The sequence below is a fragment of the Engraulis encrasicolus genome, chromosome 20, assembly GCF_034702125.1.
Source record: "Engraulis encrasicolus isolate BLACKSEA-1 chromosome 20, IST_EnEncr_1.0, whole genome shotgun sequence".
In the NCBI taxonomy this organism is placed as follows: domain Eukaryota; kingdom Metazoa; phylum Chordata; class Actinopteri; order Clupeiformes; family Engraulidae; genus Engraulis; species Engraulis encrasicolus.
In genome coordinates, this window is record NC_085876.1 from 18,678,351 (window position 1) to 18,691,513 (window position 13,163).

At 42.0% G+C, this 13,163-nt stretch overlaps 1 protein-coding gene across 10 annotated transcripts in view; it reads left to right on the forward strand.

Moving 5' to 3' along the window:
- Positions 1–6,992: 6,992 nt before the first annotated feature.
- The window catches only part of rxrba (retinoid x receptor, beta a), a 34,185-nt gene continuing 28,014 nt past the window's right edge, over positions 6,993–13,163 (forward strand). For 8 of the 10 annotated variants that reach the window (XM_063185554.1, XM_063185561.1, XM_063185558.1 and 5 more), the window contains exons 1-3: positions 6,993–7,076; positions 7,717–7,867; positions 9,070–9,299. In XM_063185554.1, coding sequence (XP_063041624.1) covers positions 7,852–7,867; positions 9,070–9,299 — 246 coding nt within the window. In that variant the 5' untranslated portion in view covers positions 6,993–7,076; positions 7,717–7,851. Of the gene's footprint in view, positions 7,151–7,716; positions 7,868–9,069; positions 9,300–13,163 lie in introns of all 10 variants that reach the window. The other 2 variants (XM_063185555.1, XM_063185556.1) reach the window with 2 other exon arrangements.

Here is a 13,163-nt window from a genome sequence, read left to right on the forward strand (position 1 = left end):
TCTTGCCATCCAGCATTTGTTTGTAATGTAGACAAAGCTGCTCCATTGCTGTTCCAATATTTAACGCTTTATCACGTAAAGCAGGGGTTCCCAACCATTTCCAATTTGGGGCCCACTTCAAACTTTCACAAATGTTAGGGGCTCACATCTTACCAAGTGAACAATAAAACTCAAATAACTAGTCAAAAATAACACAAATCTTGTGATTTTAGAAAAAGATTTCAAGACTCACTCGGAGTACCTTCAGGGCACTGGCCAACAGTTTGAGAATCACTGTAGAGTTTAAACATTGGCCCACAATTGCTCCAAAACTAAAATTTGATTTTAGTTCCCAATACATTGCTGTCTGGAAGACAACTCGTATGAAGAGACAAGTGGTTCATGTAGTTTTTACTTTGGCATCGCTTTAAAACAAAGAACAGTCCCTCTAACAAACTTAAAGGGTTTATGAAACGAAAACAAACGGTCATTCCCATTAAAGCCTTGTTTTTTCTGATAGCATCGATGAAACTTTGAACCCAATCATCCTGGAGGAACTTGTGAAAATGGCAACTCAAAGTGTGAATTCTGTGAAATTTGGTGTGACTAATGAGCTGGGCTGTGACATCAAAGAGGAGAGTCCCTGGTTTGCTAGTATGGCGATCTGAGAAAACAACACACATTTGATGGACCCACATCTTATAAAGGAACCAAAATTCTGATACAAACATCAGCGTGTCGAAAAAACCACACATCCAACCTCATGAGAAAAAAAAAACAGCAGCACAAATCTATTTCAGAGGCACTGATACATCTGCAGAAAGTGACATGTCTGACAGGCGAAGTGACGGTTGTTGACATAGCCTGACAGTTCGTTTTGTTTATGGTTACGGTTGCTAAGGGCGCTTTGCCATGACCCAAAGATGACATGGCGTGTGTATTTGTTGACAAATGGGGGGCATTTTGATTCAATTGCGCGATATAGTGTGATTTAAATGCATGTAGGCTACATGCAAAAATATCATCAACTAGAGACAAAACGGAGGTATTAGGCTGTTGGAAAAATACCCTAGATAGCCTGAGTCCTCAGCATGTTTTTAGCGTTTATCATTATTATTATTTTTTGTGCTCAAAGTCACAGGCGTCGCGTGTCCCTCACCCTGACTCTGAGGACGAGGTGTGTCCAAACGTCAGCCACACGTGCACCACAATACTAAAAACAAACAATCAACGCTTCAAAGTAGGCCTACACTATGTGCATCTCCGTTTATTCGCTAAGCAGTAGACCAGTCTGTGAGTTGGCTGTCCTCGACCGAGAGCACCACGCTGATGCGCGGATATCCTCCCAAAACCAATTTATTGACCAGTTGAAAGGCAATCAACAAAAAGTGCATATTCCGAGAGCATTCGCATCGGTTTGGCATGTAATGTGCATTACCCTTTCCTGAAAACAACATACAAAGCAGATGGACAAGATAAAATGAGTAGCCTAAAGCCAAGCAGTGCACTCAACTGTCTTCGTGCCCAAGCAGTTACAGGGGGAGTTTCAGTCTGCACGCCGGCGATGTCAATTGTTGGAACTGCTTGAGGCAATAGCATTCTCTTCAGTCCAACCATGCCCGCGATCTCCACATTTGTGGTGAAGCTTGCTTCAAAACCACGCATTGGATCCACAGAGCCCTAGCTTGTTTTAGCCTTCTCCTTGTCGGCCACAGTTCCATCATTCTTCACAGAAGGGAACTTGTGCAAAGATATTCCTTCTGTCAAGTAGCCATTTTTGCAGCTGGCACCGTTCGGCCCTCCAGCAACACACTGCTTGACACTGCGCTTTGTTTTGGTACTAGCCGCCATTGATCTGAACAAGGTGGAATGAGGTGAACTTTCCCCTTCTATGTCACGCATATCATTTGCATAAAATTTGCATGTCACGAAAAAAAGTAAACATAGGGAACGTTTTAACATTACTTTTAGGACAAAATATCACCCAGACAATATCCCATTTTATTCACAAGGCTTAGAACTTTCAGAATCTGTCCTGGAAATGGTCAAATTCCTTTACTTTGTTTTCGTTTCATAAACCCTTTAACACAGTATTATAATGTATTAATGAACTAATACTCCACAAAACATTTCAGAAATGTTTGTAAATGAGTAATGACCAATTATGCAGCTGCACAGTGGAGTGGAGCACAGATAGGTTTGATGAGTGCCTTCCGGATAGCCTGATCAACCAGCCTAAATGGATTGGATGTCTAATTTACCAAATGCAGGCAAAACATGTTGCCGTCCAGCAGTTGGCGCTGGTTTTCCAGGCTACCTTCTGGACGCTTCTATATCATGGGGTTTCATCTCAGGACAGTGCCTGCTGTGTTCATACACTCACCGGCCACTTCATTAGGAACACCTCTCTAGTGCTGGGTTGGACCCGTTTTTGCCTTCAGAACTGCCTTAACTAGCCAGGCTGTGCCCTCTGAGAGACGCAACACTTTCAGCGTTTCAACTAGTCAGGTCAAGAGCAATGAAAGTACTTTCTGAGTTCCCGAAAATATGGGAACTCCTCCCACTTTATCAGTAAGCAAATGAATATAAGCAAACCAAGGGAGGCGGGTCAACTATGCTGTTTGGAAAATGTTAATTGTTATACTCTTGGTCAGACCAAGTCTCGAAGAGATTTGAACGTCGATGATAATCAGGCCTGCAATAATAACCCCAACTCCGGTGAAGTTGGGATGTTTGGTAAACAGAGAATAAAATCAAAATGCTATCATTTTCCAAACATTCAATACATTCCTTAGATGGAGAATAGTGAAAAGACAACATATCAAGTGTTAAAACCGAGAAAAAATATTGTTTTAGGGGACATTTCTAATTTGATAACTGCAACACGTCTCAAATAAGTTGGGACGGGGATCAGTGAAATGTTATAAACATCCAAATAAGATAAAACAACAAGGAAGAACATTTCAAAATGAATTGTACTGATGAACAATTTGAATGTCCAGGTATAAGACAATCACAAAGAGGCTGAGTCACTCAGAATTAAAGATGCAGAGGGAACAATTACCATAGTTATTACATAAAGTTTTGAATTCTCTTGATTTACTGTGATTGAGTGTATATAAGACCTATTTTTGTCATTAAAATCATTGTATAGGTTCATGACATCATGGAATATATATTGGCTGTAGTCTCACTCTAGCACTCCCAGAATTACAGCTAGTGAAAACTTGACCATATTAAGGACGCTTCATGTGTGCAAATGATAGAGGGGTTTAACATTCTCCTATCCACCCGAGCTCACTTGAAATAGACCCAGAAGACATGGGAAACTGTCCTTTGCTTACAGAAGTCAGCAGCAGTTGCAGAAGTAAATTCTTTTTGAAAATAATACAGTCTTGCACATCCTGTGTTACAGTGAAAATTGACCATGCAACTTGTGTGAGTGCTAACTTCAAAAGTCAGCCTCCATGATAGCATGGGGATGCAGTAGTAGACAGTAGTCTACATTGGTTAAGCTGTTCTAACTCACCTATAGAATTGAATACAGTACTGAATTAAATAAATGGGTTTTAAACAGCATGAAAAGCCACTTGTGCAATATAAATATATTTTGCCACATAGTAGGACAAATTGTATTCTCTACTATGTTTTAACAGTTAAACTCCAACATAAGGACCAGCAGGACATAAAATGGCAGACTTTTGGTCAAGACCTGTCACACTGTAAGCACTACAGAAAGGAAAACATTGCAAAACATGACAAGGAATACACCTACCATTTAAGCTGTTGAAATCATGTCCAAGATAGGAATCAACACTGTTTTTATATAAAAGCATCTCATCAGTTAATGCTATTAACTTTTAAGTGTTGTCTTTTGTTTTGTTTTTAGTCTTCCTTGACATTTGTTACCTTTTATTGTCCCCGTCCCAACTCTTTTGAGACACGTTGGATTTACATATTCATGAATATCCCCCAAAACAATAATTTTGGTCAGTTTTGATGGCTGATATGTTTTCCATATACCGTTCTCCAACTAAGGTCAGAACCAGACTTCTGAAAATGGCAGTATTTTGTTATTATTCGCAATTAACCTTGCGTCCCAACTTCTATGGAGTTGGGGTTTGTACTTGGGTAGGCAACAAAGATAAATTGGTACTAATTGGCCCAAATTGTGTTAGGAAAATATCCTTATGCCATTATATCTCCAGCCTGAAATGTTGATGTAAGGCAGGGTTGATTCATGTTTTCATGTGTTGACGCCAAATTCTGGCCATTCACCTGAGTGTTGCAGTATATATCAAGACTCATCAGACCAGGCAACATTTTTCCAATCTTCTAGTGTTGTTTAAGGTGCAAATTGTTGCCTCATTTCCCTGTTCTTAGCAGACAGGAGTGGCACCAAATGTGGTTTTCTGCTGCTGTAGCCCATTTACCTCAAGATTTGATGTGCTGTGTAATCAGAGATTCTCTTATGCACACCTCTGTAATGAGTGGTTATTTGACTTAACCCCTTAGCACAGAGCCTATCATAATCTAACTGTCACCAAAATTCTAATGGCTATGTCTTAATCTGTTACTTAAGGCTCTCGGTAATGTCCTAGCAATGTTGTTATGATGTAGTTGGTATTTTCAGCAAATAGTGAATAGGCCTGCCGGCAACCCCATCTACACTAGAGGCTACTGTTGCCCTTTAATCAGCTCAAACCAGTCTGGCCATTCTCCTCTGACTTCTGCCACCAACAAGGCATTTTTGCCCACAGAACCGCTGCTCACTGTATATTTTTTCTTTTTCGGACCATTCTTTGTAAACCCTAGAAATGGTTGTGTGTGTGAATATCCCAGTAAATCAGTATTTTCTGAAATACTCAGATCTTTCACTGTTCTTTCACTGTTATTATTTCTATTATAGTGTCTACATTCTTTCTTTATCTTATCTCTGTTACATGTTCAATGTTAAATGTTAAATGTTAAATGTTCATTTATACTGTATTCATTATCGTCCATTGTTACCAGTCCATCACTGTTACCTGTCCTGTCTTGCACTTTATGTCAGTCTGAAAAATGACAGGGTTTTTTTAAATGTCTTGTCTTGACATGGTATAGGGCGAAAACGTAATTTCATTTTTCATTGTATGTCTTGTGCATATGATGAAAGTGACAATAAAAGCTGACTTGACTTGACTTGATCAAGCCCTTCCGGCACCAACAGCCATGCCATGTTCAAAGTCATTTAAATAACCTTTCCTCCCCATTATGATGCTGCATCCGATCATCTCAACCATACATGCATAATTGCACGGAGTTGCCACCATGTGATTGGCTGATTAGAAATGTGCCTCAATGAAAAGTTGTAAAGGTGTTCCTATTGAAGTGGCCGGTGAGTGCATAGTTCTAGTGTTTCTTGCTCATTTACATTTATTTGTAAATGTTTTGTTGATAGTGTATAAAACTTTTAAGTAACCATTATTTTTTAAGTGTTTCTTTTCACAGTTGTTCTATGTGCCATTGATATGGAATAGGCTATATGTTGACCATCAAGTTCATGCCCTTAGCCCAGGGGTGGGTAACCTATGTCTCGAGGGCCGTTTGCGGCCCTTGAGGCCGTTTTATCCGCACCCCGATATAATTTGATTGTTATTCAGCTTCACATGAAATATGACATATTTTGTAGAGGAATCTTAGAAATTGCATTTGCAATTAAGTTATATTCAGGGAACCTAGAGAAGGTGGTGTTTGTTTAAAAGGTGGCTGCCTTCAACATAGGCCTAAAGTGAAGGCGAAAATCCTGGTTTGTGTTCATAGACGACTTTTACGGCCCTCAGATGAATTTGAAGTAGCCCTTCAAATGAAAAAGGTTCCCCACCCCTGCCTTACCCCTACATGTCCCTTACTTCACCATGTCTAATAATATGAGACTCCAGGAGAGCCAAAGTCTCGCAAAGTACTAAAAGTGGGTTATTGGGTTGATTGCCACAGCAGTTCATTATCTAACCCACCAACTTCAAAAAAAATAAAATAGGCCTACTGTTGCACTCTCAGAACTCTTTTGTCTAAAGACAATTATCAGTGAAAGCAGGGCAAGGAAAACCTCTGTTCTGAGTGATGATGATACAAATTGTGTGTCTTAAATTTGAGGTGTATGAAGTAAAACTAGTAGACATAGGCCTACTTTAACCATGCGTCTATATCAGGTAGGCCTACTTTGGAATAACTGCTGTACATTTACATTTTTACATTTAAATAACATTTATCTGATGCGTTTTATATCCTCGCTGCATAAGCTACTGTGTGTAAGATCATGTTTTAGAGTTATAATCACATTAGAGTAGGCCTACTACTTCTTACATCTCTGTCTATAATGCATAACTGACGGCAATATTCTGTTACCCTGATGATGCCCACAGAAAACTCAACTTTATAATAGCCCCATATTATAATGGGCCCGCTGGTCAACTGCTAAGGCTACATAGGGCAGCAGCAGTGTAATTGATTGTCTTGACCTGACGATGGCAGTATAGGTCTCTCTTGTATGGACAAAGTCGCTTTACCATGAGAAAACTGTAGCCACGGGAGAGGTTCTTGACTTGGATGGCTGCCAAAAATATTATATCTCTAAGTAGCCTAAACTGTGGAAGATGTTGCTCAACCCTAATTAAACAGCTACCACCAAGCTATCTGATACAAAAAGCACATGCTACAACTATTTCAAATAGCCTCTGCCAGATAGGACTGGGAGGAAATGAGGCATAATGACAAAGCTAGACAGAACATCATCTCCAGGGTTGCACACATAGGCCTATCTGGGAAATCAAGCTTGATCAAGCAGTCTGTTGCCGTTATTAGACAAAAATATCAGCCTGCCTGAGCCACTAATTTGTGAATATGCTATTTACCATAAAAAGTGAACAATCGTTTTCATTTTGCATTATATTATTGTATCGTTATCAATGCCAAAATTTAGAGTATTCATTTTGGCTCCTCGGTGCCTCTTGGTGGGAGCCAAAATGTCGCCAGTTTCTAGGCACCTCATGTAAATACTGTTTCCTTTTCAGTGAAGAAGGATTGACGACGAAGCAAACGCTGGGGGCAGACAGGAGGTGGGAGAGGAATATTTCAGGCCTTACATTTCACATTTCTGGAAATAGGCGGCATTATTGGAAATATAACGTTAGTATGTCTGCAGCCGTAATTTCTTTGTTGATATAGAAATATTGTGTCTAGCACGATAAACGATGAGGTTGGCCACCAGCTTGCGAGTGCGATGTTTCCGTCTGTTGTTGTCTCTTTCTTGCTAGGCTAGTGCTAGCTAGCCTGCATCCTGCTTTAGTCCCCTAATCACCTTCTGGCCGATAGATAGTTTAGGCCTAACGTCGGTTAGCTCGAACACTTTTACACTTTGCTTAAACGCGATTGTTATATTTGGTTTGTGAATGCTTTATGTTATGTATATCCTATGTTAACTTGGTTTAAACGATGGAAAGCAGACATTATTTTGTCGACTAGTGAGCTATTGCTAACGTCAACACTAGAGCTGCTAGCGATAGCTGTTATCGTGGCTTCCAAGCTGTTGGCGAAGTGACCTGCACAATAACATTCGCTCGACATAAATTGTATTCCTGGGTTTTACTTTCAAGTTTCAGAATGCATTTTGTTGCATGCTATTGTGGTGCAGTCATATAACGAAATGCAGCCTAGAAGCATCACGTCTGTTGCATGGCATTTTTGTTCAATTTTTAGGTGGATTACTGATTGAAGAAACCCCAGCGGCCCGGGCCCACGTCCGCGGTCTTGAGTTCAGTGATTGGGAGGGCAAGAAGCACGTCGATCGGGCTTCCAGCGAGGAACCAAGCCGCTGTGCTATCGGAGTTCGTCATGGGCGACAGTAGAGGTAATTTGCGGAAAAAAACATAGTTTTTCATAAATGTTTAACGGTTTGGCTTTCCTACAGGTTAATATTAATGAGGGCCTTTTTATTTTTTTGGTTTACTTTGTAGCTGTGCTAAACGCGTGATTTTCTAAATGCCCTTAGTTATTATATCCCTGCAGGCATAAGCTTACATTTTGCATTTGTTCTTCTGTCGTTACATAGGCCCAACAAGTGAAGAATCCCCAAAAAATAACTTCACTTTCTTGCCCGTCTTATGAAAAGTGTAAGAGGTTGTAAACGATTGGCAGCCATAAAACAAACCATTCGTCAAGGTTTATTACCACACTTCAAAGGGATTTAGCGCTTTACAACCTTTGTTTATGAAAGAACAGTCCATTGTGATGGTGATACAAATTTCACCCAGACGGTGTAATCTTGCTACATCATAATTACATGTACTGTAGGGCTGTTATTACTGTTCGAGATGATACATTTAGAAGGGAGAGGATAGGGTTACTCGAGTGCAATTGAACGAATTGTGTCCTATGGATTGATAGGGCAGCAGTCGACGGAGCTTCTGCAAGGAACTGCACTCAGATCGACTCCACTAGCTCTTCTCCACTGACGCTAATTTTTCGCTCGTCCCTGGCATGCAATTGCCCTTTTACAAACCATGGGCACTGTAAACACCCCACATGCAGGCAGTAATAAAAACTAAGAATTCACATTTCTTGCCCAGTTATTCCCTCAGGTACAATGTGCATTGTGGTTATCAGTGTTCTGTGAAGTGCAGTTCACAGCGTAAGCGTATGAGTATAAACACAGTCCCGTTTTGTTAGATTTGACACGGCAATGTTCAACCAGTTGGTGCAATTTGGTGTTGCCATGCCTTAGCCTGTGACCTTTGAGGTTGCATAACCAGTAGATCTTGTGTTTGTGTGGTTGTACTCTGTCAGACTGTAGCTGTCTGGACTGTTCTGTTTTTACACTTTTTTCCTTACCTTTTTTGAGTGTTTAACTGTCTTAATGTTCTTCTTCTCCTTCTCCTTTTTCTTCTTCTTCTTCTTCTTCTTAACCCTGTTTACACCCCCCCCCCCCCCCCCGCCACACTACCCCCACCTCCATGCACACACACACCAACTCTGCCTACTTCCACCTCACCGTCTTACCTCAACATCACACACACCTCTCTCCACCTACACACCCCCCACCCCCCCCATCAGATTCCCGCAGCCCTGACAGCTCGTCTGTGTCGTCCCCGCCCCCTGGCCAGCGCTCACCACCATTGGCTCCCTCAGCCGCCGCCATGACGTCGCTGCCACCAATCACGTCGGCAGTGAACAGCCCCATCAGCAGCATGGGCTCCCCTTTCTCCGTCATCAGCTCCTCCATGGGCTCGCCCTGCCTGCCCGGAACACCCTCTATTGGATACGGACCCATAAGCAGCCCGCAGGTCAGCACACACACACACACACACACACACACACACACACACACACACACACACACACACACACACACACACACACACACACACACACACACACACGTCACTTGCTGTGTACCCATGAGCAACCCGCAGGTCAACACACACACACACACACACACACACACACACACACACACACACACACACACACACACACACACACACACACACTGCATCATAGGTGTCAGGTATCAGTCATCAGCTCCTCCATGGGCTCGCCTGCCCGGCACACCCTCCATTAGGTATGGACCCATAAGCAGCCGTCAGGTCAGCTAACACACACACACACACACATTGTTATAAATAACACACGCACACTGAAACACATACCCTCTATCAACAGCCTGCTGGTCAGTCCAAACACACACACACTCAACACTCACACACAAACACACACCCTCAATCGACTATGGACCCATCAGCAGTCCGCAGGTCAGTACACACACTCATACACACCTTCCGTCGACTATGAACCCCCAAAAAATAAAACGGCAAATGATTATCATAATCAAAACTAAAGGCGGTCCAACGGTATCCGTGTGTGTGAGAAATTTGTTGGTAGTGACATTTTTTTTAGCCACTCTGTGTATATAATTTTATGGCATCCTGTGATGAGCTGTCAGTGAGATTAAGAAAGCACCAAGTTTGCAAATCAGAAACTTTTTGCTATGGGTAGTTTTTTGTTCAGTGGCCATTGCACGCTATTTGTGAATTTAAAAGAAGAAGAAAAACCTAAGTTACTAGTGAGTTTTTTTGTTCTCTAGCCATTGCACGCCATATTTGAATTCCTTTCAAAAGAAAAAAAACTTGGAACTGTATGCTAACATTAGTATCAAAGCCTGACTTGTAAAGGCATGAATAGACCAAGTGTGACAATTGTGATTCCAGCATCGGAAGTAGTTGATTTTGTATTGAGTCACGCAACAAAAGCGATTTGGGCGACTAGTGGTGATTCGCACGACTTTAGCCACCGTTGGTTTGTGTTGTAGTTGGACTTGAGCGAATATTATGCAAATTAGCTATGATGCGGTGATGCTATATGGGAATATTGGAATGCTGGCATTCTGCTTTTAACGAACATACTTTGTTGCTTCTATCGCTCGTATCGCTCTGGCTGCACAGTCCAGCGATTCTCTGTTGCTTGATCTTGTTGTCGCCGGTGTATTCACCCGGTAATGCGGAGGAAGTACTATCCTCTCTCTGCTCTCAGGTGCATCTCATTCACCTCCTTTCACACTGCTTGGTGTGTCTGCTGGACAGCTGTGGCCTGATGGGTAAGGAGATGGGAGATCAGAGAGTTGCAGGTTCGAATCTCACCCTTCCACTCCCTGCTTTCTTCACTCCATGGCTGAAGTGCCCTTGAGAAAAGCACCTAACCCCATATTACTCCAGGGACTATAACCAATACCCTGTCAATAACTACTGTAACTCACTTTGGATTAAAGAGTCAGCTAAGTGTAATGCACCAGTAATAATGTAATGTCTGCTCTCTACATGACACATAGGCCCGTTTTACCTCCATATCAGCAATTAAATCAATCTATCACGTAACACATTGTAATTTAATAGTAAATTTACGTAAATCTAAATGATGCATCATATTGTTTTGGCACTGGTCTTGAAAGTTGTTCGGACTTGTTTTGCATCAGGTTTAGTCAAGGCCTCTGGCAATACACCAGGAGGAGTTGCCTTTTTTTCCATCCAGTGATCTTGCTCTGGCCAGATACATTTTGTATTAATCATTTCTGACATATCCAACATTTGCTGGCTTGAAGCGTGCAGAATCAGTGTCAAAGGGTAGTTAAGTTGATCTCCTTTCTGGCATTATTGAAATTGATAAGCATTTCAAGTCAGTTTGGTGGATTTTTCAAAGGTATCTTTCTGGACCCTGTTTCATTGTAGCAGTTAGTTACCGTGAAACACTCAAATATGGAGAAGAATACAAAGCCACACCTAAATAGAACACTTGACTTAAGCTGGGCTTACACTGTGCGACTTTTGCCCCGATTTTGCCCCGATTTGGCACTCGCACAACTTTTTGAGAGTCGGGCTGATTTCTTGCTCAATCGCAGGTCAATCGTGAGTCTCGCATCGTGCAGTGTACATGGGGTAACGACAAGCGATTTCGCCTCACAATCGTGCAATCGCAGGGTCGCAAGAAAATCAAAACGGTTTGAAATTCTGGTCGTGGCTCGTGCGTAAATCGCACAGTTAAAGCAGTGCTACGACCCGATTGGACACTTCACATGCACAAATTAATAGGGCCGTGCGATTCGCTGTTGAGCGTGACCTCATCTCCACCTCAGGTGCGCATGTTCCCTCCTCTGCAGACCGGGGAAACATGCCTGTCGCGTCGTACGGTGGAAGCATTTCGCTCGCATCCGACTGTCGGCTTGTGTAGTGTGAGGACGTGAGTCGTGAGTTGTGAACTTTTAAACAGTGAAATTCCATCGTGCAGTGTGAGCAGAAGCTTACAACCCACGAGTGAAAATATCGCACAGTGTATGCCCGGCTTTAGCTAGAAGCCCTATTTTACTGACCCAGGGTCATTCACCCCCAGTTATTTACAGCCGTCACCTGTAGCCTTCTCGGTCATGTCTGTTGGATTTATTGTCGTGAAGTATTCTGCTGAGAGTTCAAGGTTGGAAAATGGCCCTGCCCTACCTTGAGTGGCCAGGTCTATTTTGCATTATCTTGCTTGCTGTGGTACACTGTGCACTGTGTTGGATGGTGGTCAGAGTAGGTATTGCAACTTATGCTGTTTATTATTATTATTAATAAACCAAGGGTGGGGAACCTTTGTTCATTCGAGGGGACACATCCAAGGGCCGTAAAAGTCCTCAGAGGGCCGTACTATGAAAACAAACCAGGATTTCCCCATGCACTTTAGGCCTATATTGAAGGCAGAGACCTATATAACACACCACACCTTCTCTAGGTCCCCTGAATATAACTTAATTGTATTGCACATGTATTTTCTAAGATTCCTTTACAAAATATGTCATATTTCATGTGAAGCTGCATAGCATTAAAATTATACCGGGGGCCGGATAAAATGGCCTCAAGGGCCACAGACGGCCCTCGAGACATGGGTTCCCCACCCCTGATTTAAACTGTGCTGCCTATTGCCAAATTTGATCTTTTTGTGAATATTTACTAAATTTTATATTTGTTTGACCAAAGTACAGTAAGTTTTGCAGCTAAAAATGTCTATATCTGGACATTCAAAGTGGCGGCCAATGTGTCCATTGGCCAATGTCTCCAGATCCTCTTTTCATGTATAAAAAGTACAATTTTCCCTGTCATTAAGAATACTTAGAATTTGATGGTGGTGGTGGTAGGTATTTTTTAAAAAGGGAACATTTGTGAATGGGCAGCGTGAATTCTGGAAATAAACTACTACAACTTTTACACCGTGCACCTTTAAGGTTTTGTCGTGATGTGTAAACCTCTCTATCAGCCGGTGCCACAGACGGTGTTTTGGGTTCTCCCACAAGCTTATGTTGCCATGGTAACGTCCGCAGCCATCCCGCTGGTTGTGACACGAGCTCTTGACCCCTTCAGTCAGATGGAAACGGCTGTATCACTGGGGGGTCGGGGCATTCCGTTGTTATGGAAATTACCAAACAATGCTTAGCCCTTGAAAAATGAGTAGGCTATCGGATCGCAGCTTGAGTCTCAAGGCTACAGGTAGACTAGGACTGTGCAATATATCGATTTTTTTTATTGTGTTATTTTATTTCTGTCAAACAATATCAAATTTCATAATATCGAACTGAAACAATATTTTTGTCATTGGTCTATACTGCCAAAAGGTAGGTTACACTA